This window comes from Anser anser (genome assembly GCF_964211835.1).
Source record: "Anser anser genome assembly, chromosome: 13".
NCBI lineage: Eukaryota > Metazoa > Chordata > Aves > Anseriformes > Anatidae > Anser > Anser anser.
In genome coordinates, this window is record NC_139734.1 from 13,593,159 (window position 1) to 13,618,555 (window position 25,397).

At 51.3% G+C, this 25,397-nt stretch overlaps 2 protein-coding genes across 8 annotated transcripts; both read right to left on the reverse strand.

The window, feature by feature from the left end:
* Positions 1-93: 93 nt before the first annotated feature.
* On the reverse strand, positions 94-9,754 carry ITGB1BP2 (integrin subunit beta 1 binding protein 2). 4 transcript variants are annotated; one of them, XM_083797906.1, is made up of 11 exons: positions 5,651-9,754; positions 5,442-5,491; positions 5,299-5,355; positions 4,737-4,882; positions 4,478-4,590; positions 4,311-4,369; positions 3,634-3,704; positions 3,412-3,514; positions 2,208-2,327; positions 1,740-1,802; positions 94-524 (listed from the first exon to the last, which is right to left on the reverse strand). In XM_083797906.1, the coding sequence occupies exons 1-11, from the start codon at positions 5,712-5,714 to the stop codon at positions 228-230; spliced, it is 1,143 nt and encodes a 380-aa protein (XP_083654032.1). In that variant the 5' UTR covers positions 5,715-9,754; the 3' UTR covers positions 94-227. The 4 variants fall into 4 exon arrangements, with proteins under 4 accessions (XP_083654032.1, XP_083654029.1, XP_083654031.1 ...); XM_083797903.1 differs by having other exon boundaries at positions 5,442-9,754; XM_083797905.1 differs by having other exon boundaries at positions 4,737-5,355; positions 5,651-5,686.
* Positions 9,755-9,890: 136 nt separating this feature from the next.
* Positions 9,891-25,081, reverse strand: NONO (non-POU domain containing octamer binding). Of its 4 annotated transcripts, none has more exons than XM_083797899.1 (11): positions 24,892-25,081; positions 24,357-24,486; positions 21,946-22,166; positions 20,739-21,040; positions 18,521-18,616; positions 17,290-17,486; positions 16,943-17,027; positions 16,083-16,185; positions 14,676-14,718; positions 13,966-14,075; positions 9,891-10,919 (listed from the first exon to the last, which is right to left on the reverse strand). In XM_083797899.1, exons 1-11 carry the CDS (start codon positions 25,003-25,005, stop codon positions 10,782-10,784), a joined length of 1,539 nt encoding a protein of 512 aa, XP_083654025.1. In that variant the 5' UTR covers positions 25,006-25,081; the 3' UTR covers positions 9,891-10,781. The 4 variants fall into 4 exon arrangements, with proteins under 4 accessions (XP_083654025.1, XP_083654026.1, XP_083654028.1 ...); XM_083797900.1 differs by having other exon boundaries at positions 21,946-22,139; positions 24,892-25,072; XM_083797902.1 differs by lacking the exon at positions 24,892-25,081 and adding an exon at positions 24,710-24,843 and having other exon boundaries at positions 21,946-22,139.
* Between the last annotated feature and the right edge of the window lie 316 nt (positions 25,082-25,397).

The window sequence follows — 25,397 nt, forward strand, 5'->3', positions numbered from 1 at the left end:
TCGACGGCTTCCCCCCCCCCCCCCCTCAGCCTCTGCCCCCCCCCGGGCCCGCGTTACGCGGGTCCGGGGGGGGGGCAGAGGCTGAGGGGGGGGAGCCGTCAGGGTGGTTAAAAGGAATCTGCGTTGCCTGTCCCAGCTTTGTACACGGAGATATCTCAAGTTTTGCATCCTTTGCTCTGTGTTTTTTATTGCTTGCCCCTTGTGACCCAAGGCGGGGGGGGGGGGGGTTACATGCTGCTCTGGGTTTGGGCTGCTAATGCAGAGCTGGCGTCAAAGCCCCTCGGCAGCGCCGTGCTGTTAGGTGCCTCCGTCTCCTCGTCGTCCTCCTCTGACCAGCTCAGGCTGTCGTCAGAGTCCTCCTCCGGCTCCTCCGTGCTGGCAGCCGCCTTCTCCGGCTCCCCCTGGGAGCACGCCCTGCTCTGGGGGTGCTCCAGCCTGGCCCAGGGCCCCGGGCTGGCTTTGCAGAGCGTGATCTCCACCTTGGTAGGGACCATGCTCACAAAGCTCTTCTCCGTTTCGATGACCTGGAGAGAGGGCAGGGCACGTTAAGATGAGCAGGAGGGGGCTGGCAGCACATGCTCGTCCTTCCCACCATCGGTAGAGCCGTGACGGAGGGGAAAAGATGAGAGTCCTCCCCTCCTCAGGGCAGAGCAGGATGAGTCCCGGCGTCCAGCTGAGCTTGGTGTTACACCTCAGCAGCATGTTGGTGCTGGCGCTGGGCTCCGTTACAGCCCTCTCCACACAGCTACAAGGCACGGTGCCTCCACAGCCAGCAGCACGCTCTGCTGCAGGCGGGCGCAGGCAGCACACAAGAGGAATAAAGGCAAGAAGGACGCATGCAAATTGCTGAGTCTCGCTGCTCCTCTGCAGCTGGCAAGTGGCTGAGGAATTGGAGAGCGAGTCTTGCCCCTTGCGCTGCTTCCAAAAGCACGGGGACTGAGCCAGGTTCAGGGAGAGCCAAATCCAGAAGGCCTGCAGAGCCAGCAGCGACACCCAGCTCTGCTCTCAGTCAGGGATCAGCGCAGCCACCACCAAGGCCCTCCTCACAACCCCTGTGGTATTTCCTACATAGCCAGTGGAGATGGCTATAAATGCCAGCATCTGGGTGACCTGGCTCCCAGGCAGTCCCAAAAACAAGCCAGCGCCGTGGCAATATTTAAAAGAAAGCAGCCAGGGCGCTTCAGGTAGAACGGAGCAGCCAGGCACAGAGCCCAGGCAGTCCAGACACGGCTCATGCAGGGTGCTACCCATACAGGATCAATAGAGAAAAACGTAATTTCCCCATCAGCATTTGCTGCTCTAGAAAACAGGAGCTCTGAAGATAAACCAGTCCCCTCTGCTGTGATAGCCGCGATGGAGCTGTGATCTCTGCAGGTCCTCAGGAGCTGGCAGTGAATAACACCGAGAGAGGGACTGTGAAATGGCTGTTTGTTCCACAGACACGCCAGCCTGTTCTCGGGAAACAGCAGAGTCCCGTGGGCCACACTGTTTTTGCGTGATAATGCAATTAAAGACTCCCTCGTGCTGCATGCACAGGAAGGACTGTGCAGAAATTGTAGCAGCAACCGCTTTGCTGCTTTTTCAAAAGTCTGAGACCAAAAAGGGAGTAATTTTCCTTACTGGGAGCCTGTACTTGGGTCTGCAAATGCTTCTCTAACAGCTCGGGCTGCTCTACAGCGTTGCAGCCCGTCCCCATGCAGATTTCTGGAACAGGGAAATCAAAGTAAACAGGATCTTACCCCCCAGAGATCGAGTTCTGCCTGGAAAATCTTATTCCCTTCAAAGATGACGTGAACCTCAAGCTGAAAGATCAACAGAAAATTATCTTAGTGGGGCAGCACAGCACTTCCAGCGCTGTTCCCTGGACAGCGCAGCTGCCTTCCTGCGCTGTACCGCATCCCACGTCCCAGCTGCAGTGTAACTGCCGATCCCTCAGCAGCTGACTCTCACCCCTTCCCCATGCTGCAGCTCCACCTCTGCCACCAGCTGAAGGTCTTGGAGGCCGACAAAGCCCCAGGCTGAGGCCGAAAGCCACTGAGCCAGCGTGGCTGGGCAGCTGCAGCCGCAAAGCCACCGGGCTCTCAGCTCAGGAAGCGCCAACCCCAAAGAGGGGCTGAAGAGCACCGGCAACCCGGCCGGCTTGTGGCTGTCGGCTCGCCGACATGGGGTGCCATGAAAGCCCCAGCCAGCTTGCCAGCCCCACTCACCACGGTGCGGTTGGCCTTCACGCTGCTGAGGGCGGGCAGGGGGTTCTTGGCGTAGATTGTCACCACCACTTGGCTGCTGGTTTGGTGCCAGTCCTGTCGGCACGACACCGCCTTCTTGTCCTGCCGGGGAGAAACACCCGTCACGGCGTGGCGTCCCCCAAGGCAGCAGAGGGGACGTTTGTGCCAGAGGATGCTCTTTGTGTGTCTCTCCTTCGCAGAGTGCCAGCTAAGGACAGCGTCAGCTGAGTGAGAGCAAACCCTGCATCTTGTTTTTGAGGGGAGGTGGTTTGTGTGGAGGTGGGCAGCCCCTGCCGGACTGCCCCATGCGACACAGGACATCTGTGCTGTGCTCCAGAAGGATGTGTTAAGAGCAGAGACATCCCCTTGTTCCAGGGCCGCTCTGCTGTGCCCAGGCTCACACCAGGAGCAGGCCCAAAGCATTTGCAGCACAACGTCACAGTTCATTCACTCTGCAGGGACAGCAGAAGATGCCCTCTCAAAGCAGCCTCCCTTACACCCCCTGCATGTTTTCAGCCCAGGACAAAGAACATCCTGAGCTCAGAGAGGGCTGCTCAGGCAGTCTGGCAATGCTGACTCAGAAGAACATGATGCACTTCCAGAGATATCCTGGGCTGCTTTGTTGCAACTTTCCCAGCTCCAGCCTGCTGCCAGCTAAGAGAAACTCACACACACACACACAGTCGTGAATTGGCATCTTCCCCTCGTGGCCCTGCCACAACAGCCAGTGCGGATGAGGTCCCTCCTGAGAAGCAGCTGCAGCGAGAAAGCTTCATGAAAACAACCTCAGTCATTTGCAGACATCCGCCAAAACTTTTGGGGGATTTTTGCAGGGCTTTTCCTGTGCTCAACTGCCTGTTCCTGTGCGGCAGCCTGCAGCACCAGCCACACCGAGCTCCTGGAGCAGAGGGCAGAGGCAGCCCTCCTTCAGCTTCCCATTGCACCCGTGCCACAGGCGTGAGAGCTGCCAGGTTTTGTGAATGCAGAGGCAGGGTTTTAAACAACAGATGGGTGAGGATTCAGCATTCAAACCCTGATACAATCATCTATGAGCAGTTATGAAAGTTAAGGGAATTAAATATGGAAATCCATGTTAATGCAGAGCAAGGGAAAACGCATCCTCGGGTGCCAGTAAAGGTTTTCCCGGAGGCACTTTGCTCAGTCACCTCCCCAAGAGCTCCCTTACCGCCTTCCCCGTCCAGCAGTGCCGCCCGGTGCTGCAGCCCGGCTGCTCCAGGAAGGCGCTGAAGTCCGTGGTTCTGACCCCGCAGCAGCTCCAGTACTTCATCCTGCGGGGAGCGGGGCCGCCTGAGCGGGCAGCAGGACCCCCGCAGGGGCAGGACCCCACGGGACCGCTTTCAGCCCACAGCGAGGTCAGTGTACTCGCCAGTAAAGGGAGGTTTCTTACCCCTCATGGAAGACAGGAACACCAGGGTGGAAAGTACAGACCTCCGCGTTGCTCTCTGCACCCTGGTAGACCTGCGGGGCAAGAAGCAGAGGGAAGGCTTGGCTGTGCCTCCGGCACGGCATGGCATGGCCAGGCATCAGGGCTCATTCCCACAACGGTCACAGTATGTTGCCCGTCGTCACCCTTTTGCCAGGGTCCAGCATCTGAGAAGACTTTTTGGGGGCAGCCCCAGGCCCTGCTCCCTGCTGGCAGCACCCGGCCGTGGCAGGACACCGGTGCATGCCCACAGCACCACCCCGCCGAGCCCCTCTCCCCAGCACAGCACGGGGCTGGGCAGCAATGGCATGGTTTGGGCACTGCAGAAACTTCCTTAGGGATGCTCGGGACCCTCAGCTGCCCTGTCCCTTCCCCTCCTTCCCAGAGTGTGTCAGTCCTGTGTCCCTCCTGCTTCTCCCAAGCATCCACCTCCCTCCTGCTTCTTCCCAAGCGTGCTGGCCTCCCTCGGGCGCATGCCTTGCCGCAGTCAGGCCGTCCTGCACTAGGCAGCCTTGGGGCGAGGCAGAAAGTGTGCTGCATGGCAGGAGTGAGAAGCAGGCAAGAATTATTCTATTCCATGCCCGTTTTACCCAGGTAAACCGCGGAGCGGCGCAGAGCATGCGGGGACGCCGGGTACTCACCGCCTTGCAGGCTGCGTTCTTGCAGGTGGTGCCGGCTCTCACCTGCACGGCCACCTCCCCTGCAAGGACAGCACAGCTTGGCTCGGGGACACGCACCGCCTGTCCCCAGCCCTCCCACAGCCCCTGCTCCGGGCTTGCCAGACCCTCAGCTGCGGACTCACAACTACCTGTGCAGCCGCCCTCGGGCACCTTGGCGTTGGGGGACAGGCTCAGTTTCTCCAGCGCCTGCTCCAGAGACCTGGATACTTTAATTGGCAGCAGTTGTCGTGGCTCATCAGAGCTGGAAAACAACAGCAACAAAGGCCGAGTGTTGTTTTTTTTTTTGCAATTTAAGTGTTGTTGCTCCTTCCCAGGAGGCAGGCAGGGCAAGGCATGTGCACAAGCAGCAGCGTGGCCAGGCGATGCCGCCAGCTGAGCCTCTCTCACCTTGGTCTTTCCCGCTGCATCTTCTCAGCTGATTTTGGTCCTTGGATGATGAATTCCGCCACTGGCTTGGCCTTCGGCTTGTCTGAGCTCTCCTCTTGGAGAGGCTCAGGGGGCTTCTCCTTGCTGTGGAACCCCTTTGTGCATCCCTGAGCAGCGGAGACGAGCCCGGTGCCTGCTTTGCCCTTTCTGCCCCAGAGGCTGCTCCCAGCCCCGGTGAGTTCCTGCGACCTGGTGGCTCTGCGTCCTGCAGGGCCGGGCTCCCACCCTACGCCAGCGCAGGGGCAGGGACCGTGTCCCCAGGGATTCCCGAGGCCAATCCCAGGTGCAGATCCCGTCGGGAAGGCCTCAGCTCTGTCCCACCCCAGCCTGGTGGCAGAGGGACAGCAAAGAGCCTCCCCACCTCCCCGGCTCTGCTGCCTCCTCCCACCCCCAGGGCTGCTCGGACACCCCATGGCGCTGGGGGCCCGAGCCGCGCGGGGGTCCCAGCCGCTTTGGCACCCTCCTGCGAGAGGCAGCAGCCAAGAACCCCCTGGCTGGGGGCTGGCCGGTGCGAGTCGCTCACCTTAATGGAGAGGAACTCGGAGAAGTCCGTCGTGCGCTTCTTGCAGCAGGACCAGCCCTAGGCACCAGGAGAGGACAAGAGGGTCGGGGCGGATGTCCCCGCTGGGCACAAGGTCCCACCTTGTGGGCTGCGGCCCCTCTTACCTTCAGGGCGTCGTGGAAGATGGGGACGCCCGGGTGGTACAGGCAGGAATCTGAAGAGGGAAAAGCATTCGGAGCCTTCCAGGAAGGGCGATCCTGCCCGTGCCTCCCAGCCGCTCCCCCGAGCTGCCTGCTGGCAGGCGCGGGGCCGGCACGCTGCGGCAGCCGAGGCCCCAGACCAGGAGAGCATCGGAGGGCAGGAGCCCGCTTACCCTCGGCGTTGTGCTCGGGATCAAACCTCTGCCCGCAGCCCTTGTTGTAGCACAGCGACGCCATGGCTCAGGCGGACACGCGGCGCCCTTCACTCCTTCAACAGAAATCCCATCAATCTCATCCCTGCCCGCGATCCCCCCTCTGTTTCCCCGCGGTTTCCAGCGCAGGCGCCGCGAGGTGACTTTGCCTGTCTTTGGAGGCAGCTGGAGGAGGCGGCTGGTAACCGGAGAGCCGGCCAAAGATGGACATGGCAGCTGGCGGGACCCGCGTTATCTCCAGAGGCATATTTCTGTCCTGCCCCATGCTCCGGCACACGCAGGCGCCCGGCGGAGGGGATGCGAGCTGCGGGGTGCCCTGGGGTGGGCAGAGGGCTGCCAGTGCCTGCATCCCGCCCGCATTGGCACGGGGCATCTGCATCACCACGGTGCTTGCGCTCAGATCCGTGCAGCCACGACAACTCCTGACCGGCTGCTGGGAGAGCTCCCAATTTATTTATCAGCCAGAGAAGTGGCTGAAAGTTTACTGCAAGGGGAAGGAAGAGACTTTGCAGGGTCCCAGGGCAAAACCTGTGCCGGTCTCCGCAAGGCCACCTGCTGGACACAGGCACCGGAGGACCAGAGCAGGGAATGTGGCCCAAACATCCCTGATCCCCAGGGCCTTGTGCAGCCCAGGGATGAAACCTGTCCCCGGCAGCTTTCCCTGCTTCCACCATCATCACAGAAGTGTGCCAAGTGATACGGGGGCTTCCAGTGAGCAGGAGGGGCTTGCTCAAGCTCCCTGTTCCCATCACGGCACCCAGGGTTTTTCTTCCTACAAACAGGAAGCCCTCTCGAGATCAAAGATTTTACTTAGTTCCTACAAATATCTAAAACAAAAGTTTGTTTTTGTTGTTCCCGTTTGCAGAGACAGATGTTTCCTGGGTGTTTCTCTGACCTGTGGGAGCACACAGCAGCCAGGGAGCACTTCTGCTGCGGAACTGGGCCTGAGGGAAGCCCTCGGTGCAGCAGCTGCCCTGGGAGGCAGCCCGGACACCGCTGCCGCTCCTCTCAGAGCAAACCCTCAACCCAAAGGTAGAGCAGCCCCAACGCCTGCCCTGCCTGCGGCGCAACATCCCCACGAAAGCTTTGCAGGAGTGCCAGCGGCCTGGCTTCATGCTGATGCCGCCCCCCTAAAGAACAGCGTGCCCCAAGGCACGGTAACAGGCAGCAGTCTGAAGGGTGGGTGGAAAAGCAGGAGGGATCACTCAGGTCCCGGGAAGTCCGTCAGAGCCCCGTGACGGAGCTGCGCGGTGCGCTAGGGTTTCAGCTCTCCTTGTCCTTTCTGCAAGCCGTCAGCAAGGCTGCAGCTGTTGCCACCCTCGTGCCAGGGAGGATTTGGAGCTCGGGTTACTTCGCAGAGGAAACGTCGAGACGATGCGGTGGGTGCTGAGGCTCAGTTTGGAAGGACCAGCAGGTCCTCGGGGCAGAGGACAAGGGGAGCAGGGCTGGCCCCGGTGTGCCGACAGGAAGCCGAGGGCCCCGCAGCGTGCGCTCGCTCCTCTGCTGCTCAGCTGCACGTCGCTGCCGGGAGCGAGGTGGCCAGGAAGCCACACGTGCGCAGCGACACAAATCGCCGTGTCCGCAGCTCCCAGCCCGGCCGGTTTGAGGTCAGGGCGGCAGCCCTGGGGACAGGCGCAATGCACCCAGGGCGCAACAGGGACAAGCCCCGCGCTAGGGCTGGCACTTTCTGAATGAGGGAAAGGAGGAGGTGAGGTACGGGTGGTGGCAAGAGCGCGGCGTGGGGCAGCACACCCGTCACTCAGCCTCTGGCTGGAAGCTGTGGCTGACAGCAGCCGTGGCCCCAGGTCGCTGGGACCGGCCCTGCCCCAGGGCAGAGCTCCAAGTAAAGCACAAGTCGCTGCTCGGGCTGGCTGTGGGCAGCACCTTTGGAACGGCGTGCGAGGAATGGCCAGCTGGGAGTTGCAAATAAAGCCTCTCTGCTTCACGCGCAGTTGAATTGGTATAATAACAAACACAAAGGAGAAAGAAAAAAATGGAACAAATCGCTCTCAAAACCCACAATCTTTTCTTGTGGAAGGAAAGCTCCATTGTCACCTTGGACCTTGGAACAAGGAGCACGGGGCGCAGCTGCAGACGAGGCGCCCAGCACAGAGCCGGGGTTCCAGACCCCGAGAACTGAGCATGAAAGCAGACGTCGCCTCTCAAGGCAGCGGTGTGCCAAGGACACGCAGGTCTGCAAACGATTAAAGGGAGGAGGGAGAGGGCAGTTTGAGGAAGAAGGTGACTTCACAGGGACACGCATCTGCGCAGGTGGGTGCCGATGGTGCTGAAGGGCTCCTCACACGGAGGGGCAGAGGGGAGGCACAGCACTTCTCCATGGAGCGAGGAGGCTTTGCGTGTTAACCAGTCACTGCAATCCTGCAAATCCTTTCAGAGAGGAGCCAGTCCAAAAGAAGAAAGCGCAGACCTTCCTGAAAACACAGTTTTCTTGTCTTCGGCCGGCACCCTCACGAAAGCCCACTGCCAGAATTAGCAGCGTGGGGCTTTACAGGTTTTCCTTTTGGGGGCGCCGCAGCCTAGCAGCACAGCCACCCCCAGCGGCAGGTAGAGCAGGGCAGCCAGGCTGCACCGGGGGTAGGAGCGTCCCGGAGGCAGAGCTCTGCGCCTGGCTGAGCTGCTCTGCTTGCTTTCTTTTTTAGCCAGCTCTGGCACTTACCAGGGAGACAAGCAGGTGCCTGAATCGTGAGCAAGAGGGTACGGTGGCTCCTTTCAGCAGGGCCACAGGAAATCCCATCTCCCTTCTTGAAGTCATGAAGGGCACGGACAAGCGGAGCCTACTCTCCACTTGTGGCTTTCTATGTTAAATGACAGCTCCTAGGGAGCTATAGTATGCCAAAGGGGAGGAAAGAAAAAAAAAAAGCTTTTGTCTATTACTTTGATGTGACAAAATTATTTAGGTACCAGCTGGATTTTGCAGATTTACTCCAATTCTTGCAAATGCAGGTGCTGTTGTTTAAGGGGAGCTGCATAAAGCCTAACCTGTGAAATCCACAAATGGTGGGGGGTTAAAGCTAAGGAGCAAACTGATAAGAGCCAGACCACTCATGTGTCCTGGTAGGGAACGTCTGCCAGTCACGTTCCAGGTGAAAGCCCCAAGAACAGATGCATCCCCTTCACAAGGCAACACAAGGGCTGATCAGCATTCTAGCCACCTTCCCTGGCATTTTGCAGTGCTTAGTTACCTTAGCAAACTGACAGGTGAAAAGCATTGCCAAACTCCTCACACTGTACCTACAGGTGTTGCAATCCCTCTGACAATCACCACTAAATACTGCCAGCTACTCGTACAGACGCTGCCAAATACTGAAATAAAACAAGCAAAAGAAACAAGAACAGCAGCTGCAGTCTCTCTCCAATACAACTTACCGATCATGCCATTACAAGCTAATTACAAATACTCAATGAACAGGTGTAAACTAGTAAAAGCCTCCAGAATGACTATTCCATCTCTGTTTTAACAGGGTACCCACAGGCCAATTCATAATTTTTGAAAGCTATTGCTTTGGTAACATCAGGCATCTGAAAACGTTTTCACCTTCCCTATTATTTCTCAGGTTTATAAGGCAGCTCCTTATGCTCCTACGCTGTAACTCTTTCTCCCTCCCTAAGTCTCTTCCTAAGGTCCCCCTTTCTGCTCCCACCTTCCCAGTCTCAACTCAAGCTTCAATACGAGAAGCTAAGTCAGAGCAGACTCCTGTCCTTGCAGATTCTCTCAGGTATTACATAAGATTGTCAGTGGTGACAATAACCATCCCTCAGCTTCCTGCCCCAGCAGAGTTCAGACCTCTACAGGAAGGTCTGCATCCTACTCGGAGGCAACTGCAAGGCAGAGCAGAGACAGACAACTTTGTACTACGCAGATCAGACACACGCTGAACTCTGTGCTCCCAGTGACTCACAAACAAGTCTCGCATTTAGCTTCTCTGCACCTGCAATGTAGACATAACCTAGGTGCATCAGGCCTTCCCTATTTTACTCTTAAACGATGAAGTTCTCATTCCAAAACACAAACAAAACTCACTCTGTGACAAGAATTGTTAGAAAATTCCCAGGGGTTAACACCCTCTTTTTACAGAGCTATGCAAGAACAGCTTTTACTCCATAATCTGATGCTTGATTTACTTCAATCCGTAGGTACACATTTTAGTAAAAAAAAAAAAAAGAGACAGCACACCAGATAAAAAAGGCTTAAAATCCACTTTAATAATAATGCATTCCTGTAACATTCCTCAGACAAACTCAAACTTGTTAGTGGGACAATTACAGCTTGTGTTCAAACAGTTTACACTAAATGAAAAATCTTGTAGTACTTCTACACAAAAGACAGGCAAGGTTAAGATTATACAAACATTTGTTTCAGTTAAATCTTCAGCATGAGATACAGTATCTTTGTCCAATAGATTGTACTTTACTACCAGTAAAAATAAACAGCGATACAACACATTATCAAAAAATTCATCCGAACAAGAGCCTTCCAGCCATTCAGGCTGCACATGACGGTCAACTACTTTAAAGAAACAGATGGTCCAGATAAAAAGAGTAACTACAAGTTAAGATAAAAAAAAGAAAAAAATGAACATAAAATCTCCCCAATTCACTACATGATGGATCATTTGGAGCTATGTAAATTTACAGAATCATGGGAGCTGCAAAATACCCAGATGCTGCCCTAGTTCTCCAGAGACTTCTTCCCTGTGCTCTTAAGTAAGGTATGCTACACTAAAATAAAAAAAATGCCAAGACAGTTTTATCTAGTTCAGTCTCAGGACTCCGGCTGCAAATAGGAAACCTGGAACGGTCAAGGCATTGAGGTCCTTGCCAGATTTTACCGTTACTGAACAACCACGGCAGCCTCCCAGAATTCATTTTCACATTGAAATTATAGGAATGCACCACATGAAATTTTCTAAAACCTTTACCAGTCAGACTGCACTCCCCTTGTCCTAGAGTGGCTTAACCAAAGCAGACCCTAACGAACTAATTTGAACATCCACCCCCTGAGAAGAACCCTGTACGGCCTGCCAAGATTCCTTTTCTCTTTGGGGCATGTGCAGGGGGCAGCTTAATCCTGTTAGTATCTGCGACGCTTGTTAGGGCCAAATTCCCCCCCTGGATTTCCTCTGTTGAAGGCAGGCGGGTTCCCACCCATCGCTCCGAGTCCTTCCATCGCGCTGCCCTGGCCGAAGCGATCTGCAGGTGGCGGTGGAGTCTTGTAACGAGGACGAGTGCAGAAGAGGCAGAAGGAAAAACAAAGAACAAACAGCAGTTAAAAGCCATTTGAGTAGATTCGAATCCTGTCAGCATTACACAATTACAGTTCACCCCCACCCTACCAAAACCAACCCCAAAGCTCCAAAACCAGACTGATAGGACTGGTTACAGTTAAGCATTGTAGGATAAAGTCTCTTTCCCCATATAGTTTGGAGTCAAGCAAACTGGAAAACACCTTATGTCATCTCCACACTAGTGCCTTGCTGTGGAGCACATGGGAAATGCAGTCCGGGAAAGGAGTTTCACGTTTCCACCATATTCCCTCACCCAAACTGAATGTAAATGAGGAGCAGCATACTAATAATACAGCAGTATCACAATCTAGATGTACGCAATGCTACAATTCCAAGGTAAGTCTGAAATACTAGTCTCGTGCCTTGGTTGTGTCCTGTCATTTCCATTCCTTTGGCTCTCTCATCTCCCAGCTGGAGCAGTGCTATCGCACAGCCTCTCCCTTCCAACACGGAGAAGAGATGAAAGGGTAATTCAGCTTGGAAGGTACCTCAGGAGAACCCTAAGTCCAACCTCCTGCTCAAAGCTGAGTCAGCTATGAGGCAGATATACGGCAGACATGTCCTTTCACAAAATACTGCACAGCCACCGCATCTTCCTTCCCCCTCAACATCAGACTCATGGGTTCCATTCATTCTTCATCCACACATTTACATTAATACATACGATTTACAGCATAGTACAGCACTATTACAGCACTCTTTCCATCTTTTTCCCTTCCCAGTAGATGAAGAACTCTAAGCAATTGTGAACTTTCCCTGTAGGGCACATTACATCACATTCGGGAAGGTCGCTGCAGTCACTAACCAACTGGAGCAAACGTGCAAAGTAAGTGCTACGTACACGAATAAAAAGCTGGAACACGTTGGACCAGTAACACAAGCTAAGCATCTAGCCAGGATAAAGAGTTTCCAAAAAAAACCCCTATACATATTTCTGGCCATTAGAGAAACAGCTTACTGTTTTTTTTGGTCTAAGTGGTATTAATTCATCACACTGATCTGAACTCCTTCCCCGTTCCATTCCTCTCTTCACCTTCTCCCCCATAAATTTCCTTGCGTAGTATACGTTCCTTGAACCACAGCTGCTCCACTGTCCCTACCATTCAGGTAAAAAAGCTCACAGCCAAATAAAACTGTTCTTTGTGACAAAAAGACTTCCATGAAGCAGTCGCTATAGATGAAGTAGGAAGGTTTGCAGGAAAATTGCTCATTACACCAAGTACTATGAACTGCTAAAGATGAACTTTCAGGACAAACTTGAATACGACTGCTGCTGTTTCTGAAGCTGATTGGAAGTGCTGATACTGTGTGAGATTTCATCCTCTGACAGATAGGATCAACATGCACCAAAGAAGCCATAATCTGTTGTAAAGCTCTGCAGTAAAGCCGTAACTGTGCATCACCAAAGCTTGAATTCTTTAGAGGCACCCCTCCTCCTGAGTTCAGCTACTGGATCATCTCCACACCCACATCATTTGCTTTACTAGACTTAATTTCACTTGCAAACTAAGGAAACCCCCAAACTGAAAGTTACAAGCTGCAGTCACCAACCTTCACAGCAACATTCATTTTCTATTCCTTCCATTATTTTCATAAAAACTGTAACAAACAAACAGATCGCTGCAAGCAATTCAGTTCTTCCATGTTGACAGGTTACCTCTCACCACAGTAACTATGTGCAGACTCTGAGCTTGCTGGTTTCCACATTAAATGTGACACCTTCAACAACTCCTCCAGCAGTATGAAGTAACACTCCATTTCACGTTTATAACAAGCTAAAACATGCAGTTACCATTCACCAACTAAATCACTAACGCAGCAACCATAATTCCTATCTAAACACCCTAGTTTTTCAATTTATCCCACTCGTAGCTCAATAACCTTTAAGTTAGATAGTATTCTTAAAAGCATTTTTTCCCTCCAATCCCATGGAAGTTTAATAAATGGGCTTTTTGCAAGCTGGTCGCAGCATGCTGAATGAAGTCTGTACATCTACTAAATGTTTTACAGCAACCTATTTCAGTTCACTATCAGTACTGGAATTAAATATATGAAGAAATTAATTTCTCTTCTCACTATTACGGAAACAGAGACAAGTTCTGGGTTTTCTAAGCAAAAAAAACAAGCCAACTTTTAAAATCTTTTAAGAAGGATTTCTAATAAACAGAACTTTTAGATTTCCATTACTTGTATTTAAAAATTAAATTTGTATTTAGAATTTTCCTTAGGGCTTTCTCTTTATAGTTCTTTGGTGACATATACTCAACGATGAGGATGCCTAGGAAGGTTTTAAGTTGTCTAAGGTCCATCAGGGTGGGGATGACTGGGGATGGATGGGGTGCAAAGCTGAGGAACTGTCTGCTCATACAGCTTTGTAGATGGAATGTCAGCCTTGAGTTTTGCCAGTCAAGTATTTAAACTTCAAGAAGAGTCACAGAGACCCTTTGCAAATACAAGCTACTGTTTAAAATTCAATTAAGTGTAAAAATTGAAAAAGGCAAGTAAGCAAGCATAAAGTTCACTGATTCTTTGTTATTTATTTCCTAAGCAAATCAGCTGAACTCATTTTTGCATACTTATTACCATATTCCTTTTAGCATAGGAGAGTATTGTTTTAAAAAAACTAGTGATGGACAGAACATTCCTGAAAGGTTGGCTTTATGCCAGCAAGAACATCTCCAAATACTCTCGCTCAAAGTGCTTCCCAATATGCCATTTAAAAAATGACCATGTAGTATTGGTTGATTTTAAGATCCTTCTAAAAAAGGTTTTAGCATCTTCAGAGTAAAGAAAGAAGTATTAGACTTGGTTCAATCTCAAAAATACCAACTATTATCGAGGCAAGATTAACTTCACATCAGGTCTAGGGAGACAAACAAGACTCAGCTTTAGCAGTGTCCTGCCTAACAATGAAAACAACACAGCCTACATTTAAAAGGTGTGCACGAAAAGCAGATGGAGCTACATTACCATTCCCATGGCTCCGTCAGGTATCATAGCTCCAGGACCAGCTGCAGGAGGCGCAGCAGCTGGGACGTTGGTACCACCCATAGCTCCTCTATTGTTCATGCCAATGGTACCTGGAAAAGAACCAGAAAAACCATGAACCAGAACCACAAAACACCACGTAAGCTCCCTGCAGGATTATATCCCGGGACAGAGCTCTAATCTATTAACCACCATTGCACTATCAGGTCAAGACAAACTGATCTCGTATTCCACTATTACCTGAAACCTCAGCAGGTCCTAACGCTCCCTATCTTCATTAACCACTAAGCCTGATGGTCTTTTCACTCACTTTTGTGCATGTGGCCTCAAACTGTAGGTCACGTAGCCAAATTATGGAAATCTCGTAATTGAGATTTCTTCCTGGAATCAAGGTCTAGTACCACTTGTTGTACCAGCTTCTGTATCACTACAAACTTCTTAATCACATGATGGCTCTAATTTCAACCATCTTCTGCTTACTGAACTTCCACGTACGTACAGCACTGCCTCATACCCGTACGTTTCCTGTCATATGACAGCTTCCTGTCGCTGAAATGGGAGAAAGTTACTACGACAGTTTCTAAATAAGGACCTAATAAAATACAACTGCTCAAAAAACACATGGATTTTGTAGAGAAGGACACGAATGTGCATAGAAATTAAGAGGACTACAAAAAAAAAAAACCTCTTACCTCCCATGCCCATCTGCCCCATTCGCATGTCTGGTGGCTCCCTCTGGAAAAAGAGATGCCCGTTTCAAATGATAAAGATCCAAGTATTTTGTAACGTAATTACACAAATTCATTGAGTTCTAGGGTTTTATTACCGGGTAGAATCACTGGGTAAATTTCAAAAGCAGATCTGAGCTACTGCTACCACTATTAACTGCTGAACAAACAGCTCTTATTTAAAGCATCTCATTTTGCAAGACAATATCCAACAGCAAAGCAATCCTGATACAGCATCAAGCTGCAAAGCTGTGTGTGCAGATTTTACTGAACAGCAGCATAAAGAGTTATCCGATACCTGGATGGAAAGATCTGCTGAGCAGCAGTAACACATTGGAAAGAATTAGTTTTTATTACTTCCTCAGTGTAGCTAAGAAGCTTTTCCTGTTGAAAGGAATGTAAGCTTACACAACAAACATGCAGCACTGGGTCATTTCCACCAGACTACCGGCTAGTGAACACTGGGCACACAACACAGATCTCCCTCGCTGCAAAGCTAGGAGCACCTGCTCACTTCAGTGAGGATACTACTTTTCCAGGATGGGAGCTGAACAACAGATGTCACTTGACTTCACCTGTAGTCTCAGTGCCACTATTCATCAGATATTATTTATTATTTAGAGAACTCCGGAGTTCTGCTAGGTAATATTCGCATTTAGGTCAGTCACAGTTTTGATCTTGTGTCTTTACAGCTAGCTATTTTGCTTAGGGGCAAATTTTTTGCTAAAATACATAAACAATTGTCACCCAGTTGCACTGACATTATTATAGCGTCTCCATAGCATGAGAGCTGCTTCCACAATAGAAAATTGCTGGGACTGAAAATGAACTGTTAACAGCTCATTACAGAACTAGCATTACTGTTATTAAAAAGCAGGCTATCACACATTTTACATTCCAAAGAAATACTTGACCAACACCGACTTTCAAGAGTATGAGCAAATTATTGTGCCTGCAGCAGTGCCTCGAGCTAGGATCATTCCATCTGAGGAAGACTAAGAACAACTGCAGGCTAGGGATATAGCTGGGTATGTGATCACAACAGGGCTCCGCAATAGTACTTCAGAAGAGTACATCTTTGTTACTATTCTTAGAATATAATTAGTTAGCATATATTCTTCTAAACAGCAAGACAGCCACTGAGGATCCTACAGGAACAGCTGTTGGACGGTAACTGTGTTATTTACATTTTCCAGACAAAATGTTACTAAGACAGACAGGAGCCAATAACTGGCTGTAGAATGCAAGGAATGTGTATGTGGAGTCCCTCAACCAACACGTTAAGCATCCACTGGAAGTCCCATGCTGGGGAAGAGAAAAAAAATCTAATATCAGTGTCCAGATGCAATGGAAAAATAGGAATATTCATACCGCATCAGCGAAGTTCCCCTTGAAGCCTTCCTGCTGGCGTCTCATCATCTCTTCTTGTTGCCTTCTCATTTCCTCCTCACGGCGCCTGCGTTCTTCCTCTTGCCTGCAAAAAAGTGGCAAGGATGCTCAGCACAACACAAACTGATCACTTGTCAGAGTTGCAGTGCTGCCTAGTGGGCTCTTGTTTTGGAAACCTACAACTTTGAAAACATTATTCTGCTGAGGTTGTGAAATATCAGGCACCTCATGATGAAAGCAAACATCTACGAGCAGGGCATTTTCAATGCTCCGAATTTTAAGGAGTTCATTATAAAACTCAGCCTGAGCACACCCACATACACAGCCACTCTCAAGTACATGCTGACTACGTTATATTGCATATAATGCATAAAAGCCAGACAGTTCTCAAGCCCCTCGTATTACAAAAGTAATCTGGAGATCTTCCTGGAGCTTCTCACAATGACCCTGAGACAAGGAAGAGGTGGAACGGAGACAGAACTCCCTGAGACTAAGTTACCTCTCAAAGGAGAGGATAGATGCTAGAATGGGGTTTCTCAGCCTGGAGCACTAAAGCCACTGCACAGATTCTGACTTTTGTATCTGCCTCGGTCAAGGAGCTAAACTGAGACACAGAACTGTAAAAAAACAAATACTAGTCAGTGTCCTTTAATGCCAGCAGAAGAAACTCCTAACTCCTTCATCTTAAACCAAGTGTACAGTCTCCCTATGAACAAAAAGGCCTGAAACAACAGCTACTCTTAAGGTAGCAATTAAATTGTCACCATGAACAATGAGTGAACTGAAGAAGTGCTTCGTTCCATAACATTATGGATTCACAATTTCAGAACTTGCCACCTTACCTGATTTCCAACTGTTTACGTTTTTGTACTTCTTGGTTATGCAATTCTTCCATCCTCCTCAGTTCTTCCTGGCGTCTCATTAAATCTATAAAAGATAACAGTTAAAAAAAAATAAAATCAAACTTGTCTCCTCTACCACCTCCCATCAGTTCCTGAATCAGAACCACACCACAAAGGAGAGTAACATAATAGAGCCTCCTGTAACACAGCAACATCTGTTTGTTGCTGCCACAGCTGGTTAAAAGTCATGCAGCTGTGCCACAGCTCAACTTCAGTGGGCTCTGGCCAGCCTGCTGAGCTACCCACCCCGGGAGAAGGGCCCCGTTCTGATTATCTTCGGTTGGTACCTTGCCGCATGAGCATAACTTGGTGCTCGTGGCGAGCTGCTTCCATTTCCATTTCCAGCTTCTCTCGAGCTTCCTTGATGTTGCGGTCTACCTGTTCTTGCTGCTGCTTCTCCATTTCTATTAGAGCCTTCCAACGCATGGCATATTCATACTCAAAGCTGCCAGGCTGTGCGAATCGAGGAGGCTGCTCACGCTCCCTGTCAAGCAAGGAAGAGCTAGTGAATGCTTCAACAGAGCCAAGACGATCTAAGAAAAATACAACGTGTGTGTAAATGCAATGGCGGATCCTTCTGACAGTTAGAAACACATCTCACTGCAATAAATAAAACTCCGTGTACACTTTTTTGCACAAATAGCTGTGCCCGAGATACCACTTCGTCTGTTGCTCGGGATGCATTCTACTCAAAGGAGAAACTTAGAAAACTATGTCCTGTCCTCCCTCACACCCACCAACATCACTGGCTTCCTAACACACCAAGATGCTGGGCAAAAGACACGTAGAAATACTCTCGACAGAAACAGCTCCCGCTGCACATCTCATGAACAGGTTCACTCCAGAAACATACCCAGCCCAAACACACATGTTCACCCCACTAACCCCTGCAGCCCCTGCACCTGGAGCATGTGACTACTCCTAACACAGCCTCTGGGCTTCTGAAGCTCTCATCCTCCTTACTTCATCCAAAATTCATGACCTCACATGGTTTACTAATGCCCACTGCTCTAATCACATGACACCTGCTTACATGGGAAGCCCTCAAATACCCTGGCCTTATACCTGGATAGCTCTCCCATGCCTTGCTGCTGTTCACATCATGCATACCATTTTCACTGTGAGTTCAGGTCTGCTTCCTCCACAGACTGTCCATAATGCTTTGAGCACATGATTTACATCTTTTGTTTCAGCTTCTCATCCCAGCAAGGGGAAAGCACACGTTATCTCAAACTGACACCAATTTTTATCCCAACAACGGAAGCAGACAAACACAACAAAATATGTGGAGCCTGCCAGCCTTACCCAGCAGAGTGGATCCAAAACCACTGCTTTCTTTCAGCTAACCAATTTCAAGGGAACAGCGTAAACAATTCTTTTTCTGGAGTCAGGTCACATTTTCAGAAAAAAGGAGGACCTCTAGAAGCAGTGATAAGCCACCCTCCTACGACTCAGGCACTAGCCAAGACCCCGGAGCCCCCAGGCAGTCTCATCTCATGTCTTACGGCAGGCACATACTTGTGATATTGCTGGTTTTTGATGACCAGTTTCTCTGGTAGTCCCTCTTCATCATCATACTGATCCATGGGCTCCACAGTGACAGGCCGAGGGAATCTGTAAAGAAAAAATGAGGTGCTTTGAGGATAACTCAGGAATGAGCTTGCTGTGTAGGAAAGCCTGCGTGCTATGTCTGAACCTACGAAATACTGCTTTTAGCACTGCTCAAAGAAATCGAGTGCAGCCAGGGTTCTGAAGCAAAGTGAAAACAGTCATTACTTTTAATGGTGTTTTTTTTTCCCCCTTTTGGACTAGGAGCTGAGCTGTCAATTGAAATCCTGGTTGAATCCAAATCAAAACTGTACTGAAAGAAGAATGCTTTCAGTTACTTGTTTAAATTAATAGCTTCACTGGAAACTTGACTTCCTGGAGTAGGATCTGCACAGCACAGTAGTACCAGAGTCTGTTTTTAGATCCCTTTCCTCCCTTGCTTCATGACCAACCACAGGCTGCACAACCCCTTTATACAATAGTCTACAGCAAGGAGTAACACTGCCCTTCACTGGCTGTATCACTCGTACGCTCTCGGTGAGACCACTGCTTCCTGTTACTGCCAACCAGCACTGCTCTGCAAGTTCCTGTTGGGCCCTGCCTCGATTTCCCAAATAATCCTCTGGAACACTTTGCAGCACAGACACTGAGCACATGTGCTTCTGTGTGCAAAAGAGAACTATTTAGCAGAAACGTCCCCATCTCTGCATCAGTTCCCCAGCACAGCACTGACACTGCTCACATCCTCAGCACAAAGCAGCGTCACAATTCAGCTTTAGCTCCTTAATCCATTTGCCAGAGCTGGGGAAGTGACAGAAACAATCGTGCCATGCCGTGGAGCAAGCAATGCCCAAACTCCAACAGGAAGGCAGGACATGAGAGGCTGAGGGTCCACAACATAGCTTTTCACTTTAATGTGAAATATTCCATTACTAATTGTCTCATTTTCCAATGTGAGCCAGTCTGTTCCAAGCAGTTTATCTATCTGCTACTGTCACAAACTACGACAAAGCAGAACAACTTCAATGAAAACCAAACCTCAAGTAGAAATAAGCAACACGCTGTTTTCCTGCCCCAGATGTCAAAAGCTGATGCGCAGACAGCCAGAGAAAGAGGGAATGTTGCCCCCAGGTGCTCTCGGTTATACACTGGCAGTGCTTAGCTTTGCATGCTCACTTTTCAAATGTTGTTTTCGTGATTCTTTCAGGCTGTATAGTTCTGAGTCAGCAAAAGGGCACGGAGTAAATAATCCCAAGAAACTAAGGTAGCCCACAAGCTCCCTAGCAGCAACCCTGCTGCAGAGCACTACACGCTCTGCTGGCTACTCCCAAAGACTCTCAGGCAGGAAAACAGCAATGTAAAAAAAAAAAAAAGCTGCTTTTTGAACCTGAACATGCTGTGTAGTGCCGTGCCAGATGCAGCCCCTCCCCAAAAAAAGAGGGGGGCGAGAAGCACAAAGCTTAAAAAAATTACTTTAGAAATTAGCAATATAGCCCCAATTTCAGGAAGTGTTTTATTATTAAATTCTAAGAGCATGCATACAAAATATACTTTAGTATTTTTCAGTCCCAACAGACCATAAATGGTTCCCCTCGTTGTTAAAGCAACAAGCCATGCTCTGTGGAACATATTTAGAATTAATCATTTGCTTAAGCATGTTCACAGCATTATCCAAGAACACGCTTTGTTGCCTTACGATATTCAAGCAAAAGGAAAACAAGCTTCTGACGGAGAAAACCCCAAACAACCCAGTACACCTGATCAGCTTCCCAAACACCTCGTGCCCAAGTGGTGGATCAGCGCACTGCCCAGCTGCGCACCCTGCCGAGTGCGGTCCCACCCCTCGACTCAGCGTGCACAATTAACACACTCGAGCTTTGTTTCCAGTCATGGAAATGGGTCTCCAAAACAGCTCCTGTTTCTTAAAAGCTGCTTTAATTGCCCTAAGGCAGCTTTAGTGAGGAAGAGCTTACTGGACGGCCTTACACTCTGACCCCACCAGCAGCTTCCCGGAAGGAAGCTTTGAGAGCTGAGTTTCGGCACAGACTCGCTCCTGTTGGAAAAGAAGCCAAGTTCTCCCTGGGCAAAGCACCTCCTGCCCTGCTACACCGCGAAACATTGCTCACAAGCCAACGCCACCCACCAGCCTGCACGCAACAGCACAGCGATTCTTGCCCTCCGCACTTACGTAGTCAGCAGGAAAGACCCATCACTACATCTATCCAGGGCTTTCCTAGCAGCAGGCTTCCCTGAGAACTCCACAATGCCTTTTCCAGAGGATCGTCCTCTGTCATCCACAATAACCACAGCCCTTTCCACCTGGCCAAACACTGAGAAGGCTTCCTCCAGGAGCTCATTGGACACAAACTGAGGCAGGTTCCTGACTGTCAGCGATGCGCTGTGGCATGCAAAACGCACTCTTAGCTGCTTCCCACGGAGAGGCATGTTGTCTAATTCCACCTTTGCAATCTCTGCCAGAGTGCGAGTTTCCTGAAGATAAAAAAAGTCATCATTAAAACTCTCAATGCAGCATGGAATCAGCTACGTACGCAACCGAGTCACAAGCGTATTTCTCCTGAACAAGTACCTCACAGAGAGGAACTAATAAACCTCCCACAGTGTGTTAAAAAAAATGCCCTAACAAATCACAGCTATCCTCCGTTATCAGTGACTTTACCTGAATACACATGTAGAAAGTTTGGAGGTGGAAAAAGAAATGTATCAGACATAAACCTAATCCCACAGCCAGTGAAAACGAAGCAAATAATGATCGTTATCGATCAGATATATCAGTATATTAAGGCTACAGAATGAGTCGCTCTTTTTTCTTAAGAAAAATAAATACATTGAAAACCTCATGCTGCAGCCGCTCATATTGGGGTTTTCAGAAACGTAGCACCTGAGCCACTAGTGCCTGAGAACCACGACACCACATCGGTAACCACCTCCCTCATAGCCACACTTCAGTGTGATCGCCTGGAGATTCTCCCCTGCCACAAGAGCACCCATCACCCCAGCAATACCGTGTGATTAGCTACGTTCACAGAAACACCTCATTTACACCCTTCCAGGAGATGTCTACCTGGTCTGTAACAGCATCAGGTTCGTGTTTTCCCTCTTTTCTCTCAGCTGATTCCAGAATACCTTTACCAGGTATCTCATAAATCCTGCCACGAGCTGCCCCCATTCACGTTCCTTCCCATAACAGGCTCTAGACTAATCAATCACTTGTAGAAGCTGATCCATGATTGTAATCCAGGTCACTTAAAATCAACGGTGGGCTTAATTATCAGAATTATCTGAAGATACCTGAACATTTGCTACTTCCAGTTAGCAACACTCCTCTAGCGCAGGTCACTGCCACAAAAACATGCCTAAGGTAGCAAGTCACTCACCAGCCTGATAAAGCCAAAGCCTTTGTCCTTGTGTATGAAGACTTCCCCTGCCTTGCCATACTTCTCAAATAACTTTCTCATCTCTTCCTCTGTAATATCTGGGGGCAGATTCCCCACAAACAGGCGGCTTCTCTGAGTGAAGGTCTTTTCACCAGGTTTCCGGAAATTCTTCAGGTCAATAGTCAGGCCTTCATCTGAGGGGAATAAGGTACACAGCTGCTCTACAGTTGGGGGGATAAATTCTATTAGGTTTCATCACAGTGAACGCAGAGACACAGGACAATACAGGTAATACCACCCATTCGCTTAGACCTCAAACCTCCCCAGCCATCTCTACAGCAACGAGGGGATTTTACTTCAGAATGGTCACTCGGGCTTCAGCTTTTGAGCAACTGCTCAAGATAACCGACCCACAATAAAGTCTGTAGTCACAATACAAAGTTTTGCTATTACAACCTGAATGAGTACAGGAAAGCTGCAGCCTGGCCAGCGATCCGATTTTTACTGAGGGGAAAAAAAAGTTCTAAAAATAATATGCAAAGCGTTAATTTTGCCCAGACAGGTAATATTTTAGTTAACTGGTATTCTATGAGATGGGATTTGGGTTCTAGAGTCTTGGGTTCCAATCTGAATAGAAGACTGGAATGGCAAAAATAGAAAAAAAAACAACTAAGAATAGCCATGTAGGTAAGACCTCAAAAATTTAAAAAAATCTATATTCATTAAGTAATGCTGCACGTAAGACTAACAAATGGGACTCGTTACAGAACACCCTCAAACCCCCACATGCACAATTCACTTTAACCCCCAATTTAGCTGAAACCCAGCACGACCCCGGAAGCCCTGCTACAGACGGACACGGGGACGGCTTTATGAGCTCCCCGCCTCCCTCTGTCCCCTTTTCTTAAAGGGGCACAAAACTTCCCTGCACAGGACAGCAAGCTGCAGAAAGCAATTCCACTTTTTTTTTTGTTTCTGTCTTTTGTTCCTTTTGCAGTTTTTCCTCTCTTTCATTTGACACAAGCAGCTTACGGATCAATTCCTATCCAAATTGCTTTGCACAGGATCCACCTCATGGCCACGCGTCTGAAGTAAACTCAAGCGGTTCGATTCAGACTATGAAGCAGGGTACGAACCAGGAAAAGCCATTCATGCAAAGGCAAGTGTTAAGGACAAGCCTTTTATGAGTACAAGCACACCCCCACAGCTAACCCTAAAAACCCGGGCTGGTAATGTATAGAAGAGTAGCAAAAAGACAGCAAGTGATTTACTTCACACAGCTCAGTCACTTCGGTGAAGCGTTTGTCTTGCAAACGACTCCAGGCTGTTATCAGAGGCGTTTGGGGGTCAATTGCAAGGCCTGCAAATACCCTCAGCGGGACTCAGGGCAGCATTAACCAGCATCGCTGTTCCACCTTAAGCAGATCCACTCAAAGGAATGCGAGATGCAGACTGTCACTCCGAGCTGATCCCTCCGAGAACACAACAATGCTGTTCTTGTGCTGCATTGTTCCCAACCTGACTGGAAACAAACTAGTCGGCCACCCTTTTCTATGATCTCCCACGAACCTGTTTAACAGGATCGCTTAATAAAAACACCCGTGAATTTTATACTAGCCAAACATCTGCATGTGGGTTCACTTAAACATGCAGCTGAGAGAGAAAACCACAGAGGAATCATGCATAAGGAACACAGCCAAGCGCATTTAGCTCAGGAAAGCCTTCGAGAAAGCCAGCAAAGCACACATGCGACTTTTATCCTCTTTTGTTTTGAAAAGCCAGTGTTGAGACTTCAAAAACAAAACAAAAGAAAATAAAACATAGAAAGCAAAAGAGGTTTTTAGTATAACCAGAGCACTTTTCCCGGCTCTGAAGGTGTGAATGGCAGTGCCCCGACGCCCCAGCTGTAAACTATCCAGTTAGCGCCCCAGCAGCCATTAACGCAGCGCGTTTCAGGGGGAGCGATTGCGATCTGACTGCCAAGCAGCAGAGCTGCGGCCCGCGGTGGTTAAGAACAAACTCAGGAGCGCCCCGAGTTACAGCAGGGGCCGGCACCGGTGACAGCTGGCAGGCCGGCTTTCGAACAGCGAAGTAAATAAATAAGAGGAAGCATCGGGCAGCGCTTTTTGTGCGAGAGCCCAGCCTCCGCGCCGCGCTGCCGGCTCTGTGAGAGCGCTGCGGGCACAGCCGCGTCTCTAGGGGCCGCGGCTCCGTGTGCCGGGCACTGGAGGCAGGCCGTGCCCGTAAACCCTTTTATGGCCGGGAGAAGGGGGGAAAAAAAAAAAAAAAAAGGAAGCGGAGCGGGGCGCAGCGGGCCGCAAAGTTTACGGGAAGGCCGCGGAGGGGCGGGCGGGCCGCGCGCCGCGTACAGGACCGGGGAGTTGCGGGAGGGCCCCGCGGCCCGCACTCACTCTGGCTGTTGGCCTGCTGCCCGTTGGCGGGCCCGGCGGGCGGCGGGTGCGGCGGGTGCTGGTGCTGCTTCCGCGGCGCGTGGTTCTGCTTCTCCATGCCGAAGCCCTTGTTGCCCTGCATCTTCCCCACCTGCGGGCACACGCGCACGGCTCGCACACGGGGCACGGACCCGGACCCGGGCCCGGCCCCCCCCAAGTCTCTCCGGGACCTCCCCCCCCCGCCCTCCCGCCTCGGCGGCCGCGTGTGGCGGCGGGGCGGGGCGCGGGCCTCGGCGGGGCTCCCGACGGAGCGGCCGGGCCCGCGGCAGCGCGGAGCGGCCCCGGCGGCGGCCCCGTGCCGGGCGCGGCCTCACCTGGCGGCGGCGGGCGGCGGCGAGGCGGATCGCGGCCTGCTCGGCCCGCTGCAGCCCGGAGAGGAGCGCGCGCGCGGCCGGAACTCGCGCAACCTACCCCCCTGCTCCCGCCGCCCGCCCTTCCCATTGGCCGCCCCGCCGCCCGCCCCGCGCCGCCATTGGCCGCGCTCCCCGTCACTCACGGGCTGGCCGCGGCGGGGCGGGCCGAGGCGGGCGTGCGGCCCTCTGCGCGGCGCCGATTGGCCGCGAGGCGGCGGCGGCCCGCAGCGCGCGCCGCCAATCAGCGCGGCGGGCATCACGCTCGGTTGAGAGGCGAGCGAGGGGACAAAGGAGCCGAGCGAGCCGCCGGCGGCCGCCGCGCAGGCGCAGTGAGGCCGGGCGCCGCGCATGCGCGCTGCGATCGGCGGGGGGGGGCGCTGTCTTTTAAAGGGGCCGCGGCGGGCTCCGAGCGCGTGCCGCGCCGTGCGCGCCCCCGCCCGGCGGTGCCCGCGCGCGTGCACGGGGCCGGCGGCGGGAAGGGCGTGAGGGGAGCGGGGCGGGGCGGGGCGGCAATAAAGCCTCGAGAGGGAGCCTGAGGGGGGCGTGAGGGGCGCGGGGGGGGGGCGTGTGAGGGCGTGCCGGGGGAGGGGCGGTCCCGGCGGTGGGGGGGGGGGTGCCGGGTGGGGGTGGCGCGGGGGAGGGGCGCGGG

Excerpts from the sequence above, each read along its gene's own strand:
- ITGB1BP2 (XM_083797903.1), bottom strand. The coding sequence starts at position 5,714 with ATGGCGTCGCTGTGCTACAACAAGGGCTGCGGGCAGAGGTTTGATCCC. Across the intron at positions 3,705-4,310 it reads AGAACGCAGCCTGCAAGGCG|GTCTACCAGGGTGCAGAGAG; the intron begins GTGAGTACCCGG and ends CTTGCCCCGCAG. Across the intron at positions 525-1,739 it reads CAGAACTCGATCTCTGGGGG|GTCATCGAAACGGAGAAGAG; the intron begins GTAAGATCCTGT and ends CCCTCTCTCCAG.
- NONO (XM_083797899.1), bottom strand. The coding sequence starts at position 25,005 with ATGCCCGCCGCGCTGATTGGCGGCGCGCGCTGCGGGCCGCCGCCGCCT. Across the intron at positions 17,028-17,289 it reads AGTTATGCTCATGCGGCAAG|ATTTAATGAGACGCCAGGAA; the intron begins GTACCAACCGAA and ends TATCTTTTATAG. Across the intron at positions 14,076-14,675 it reads GGGGCAGATGGGCATGGGAG|GTACCATTGGCATGAACAAT; the intron begins GTAAGAGGTTTT and ends GTTCTTTTCCAG.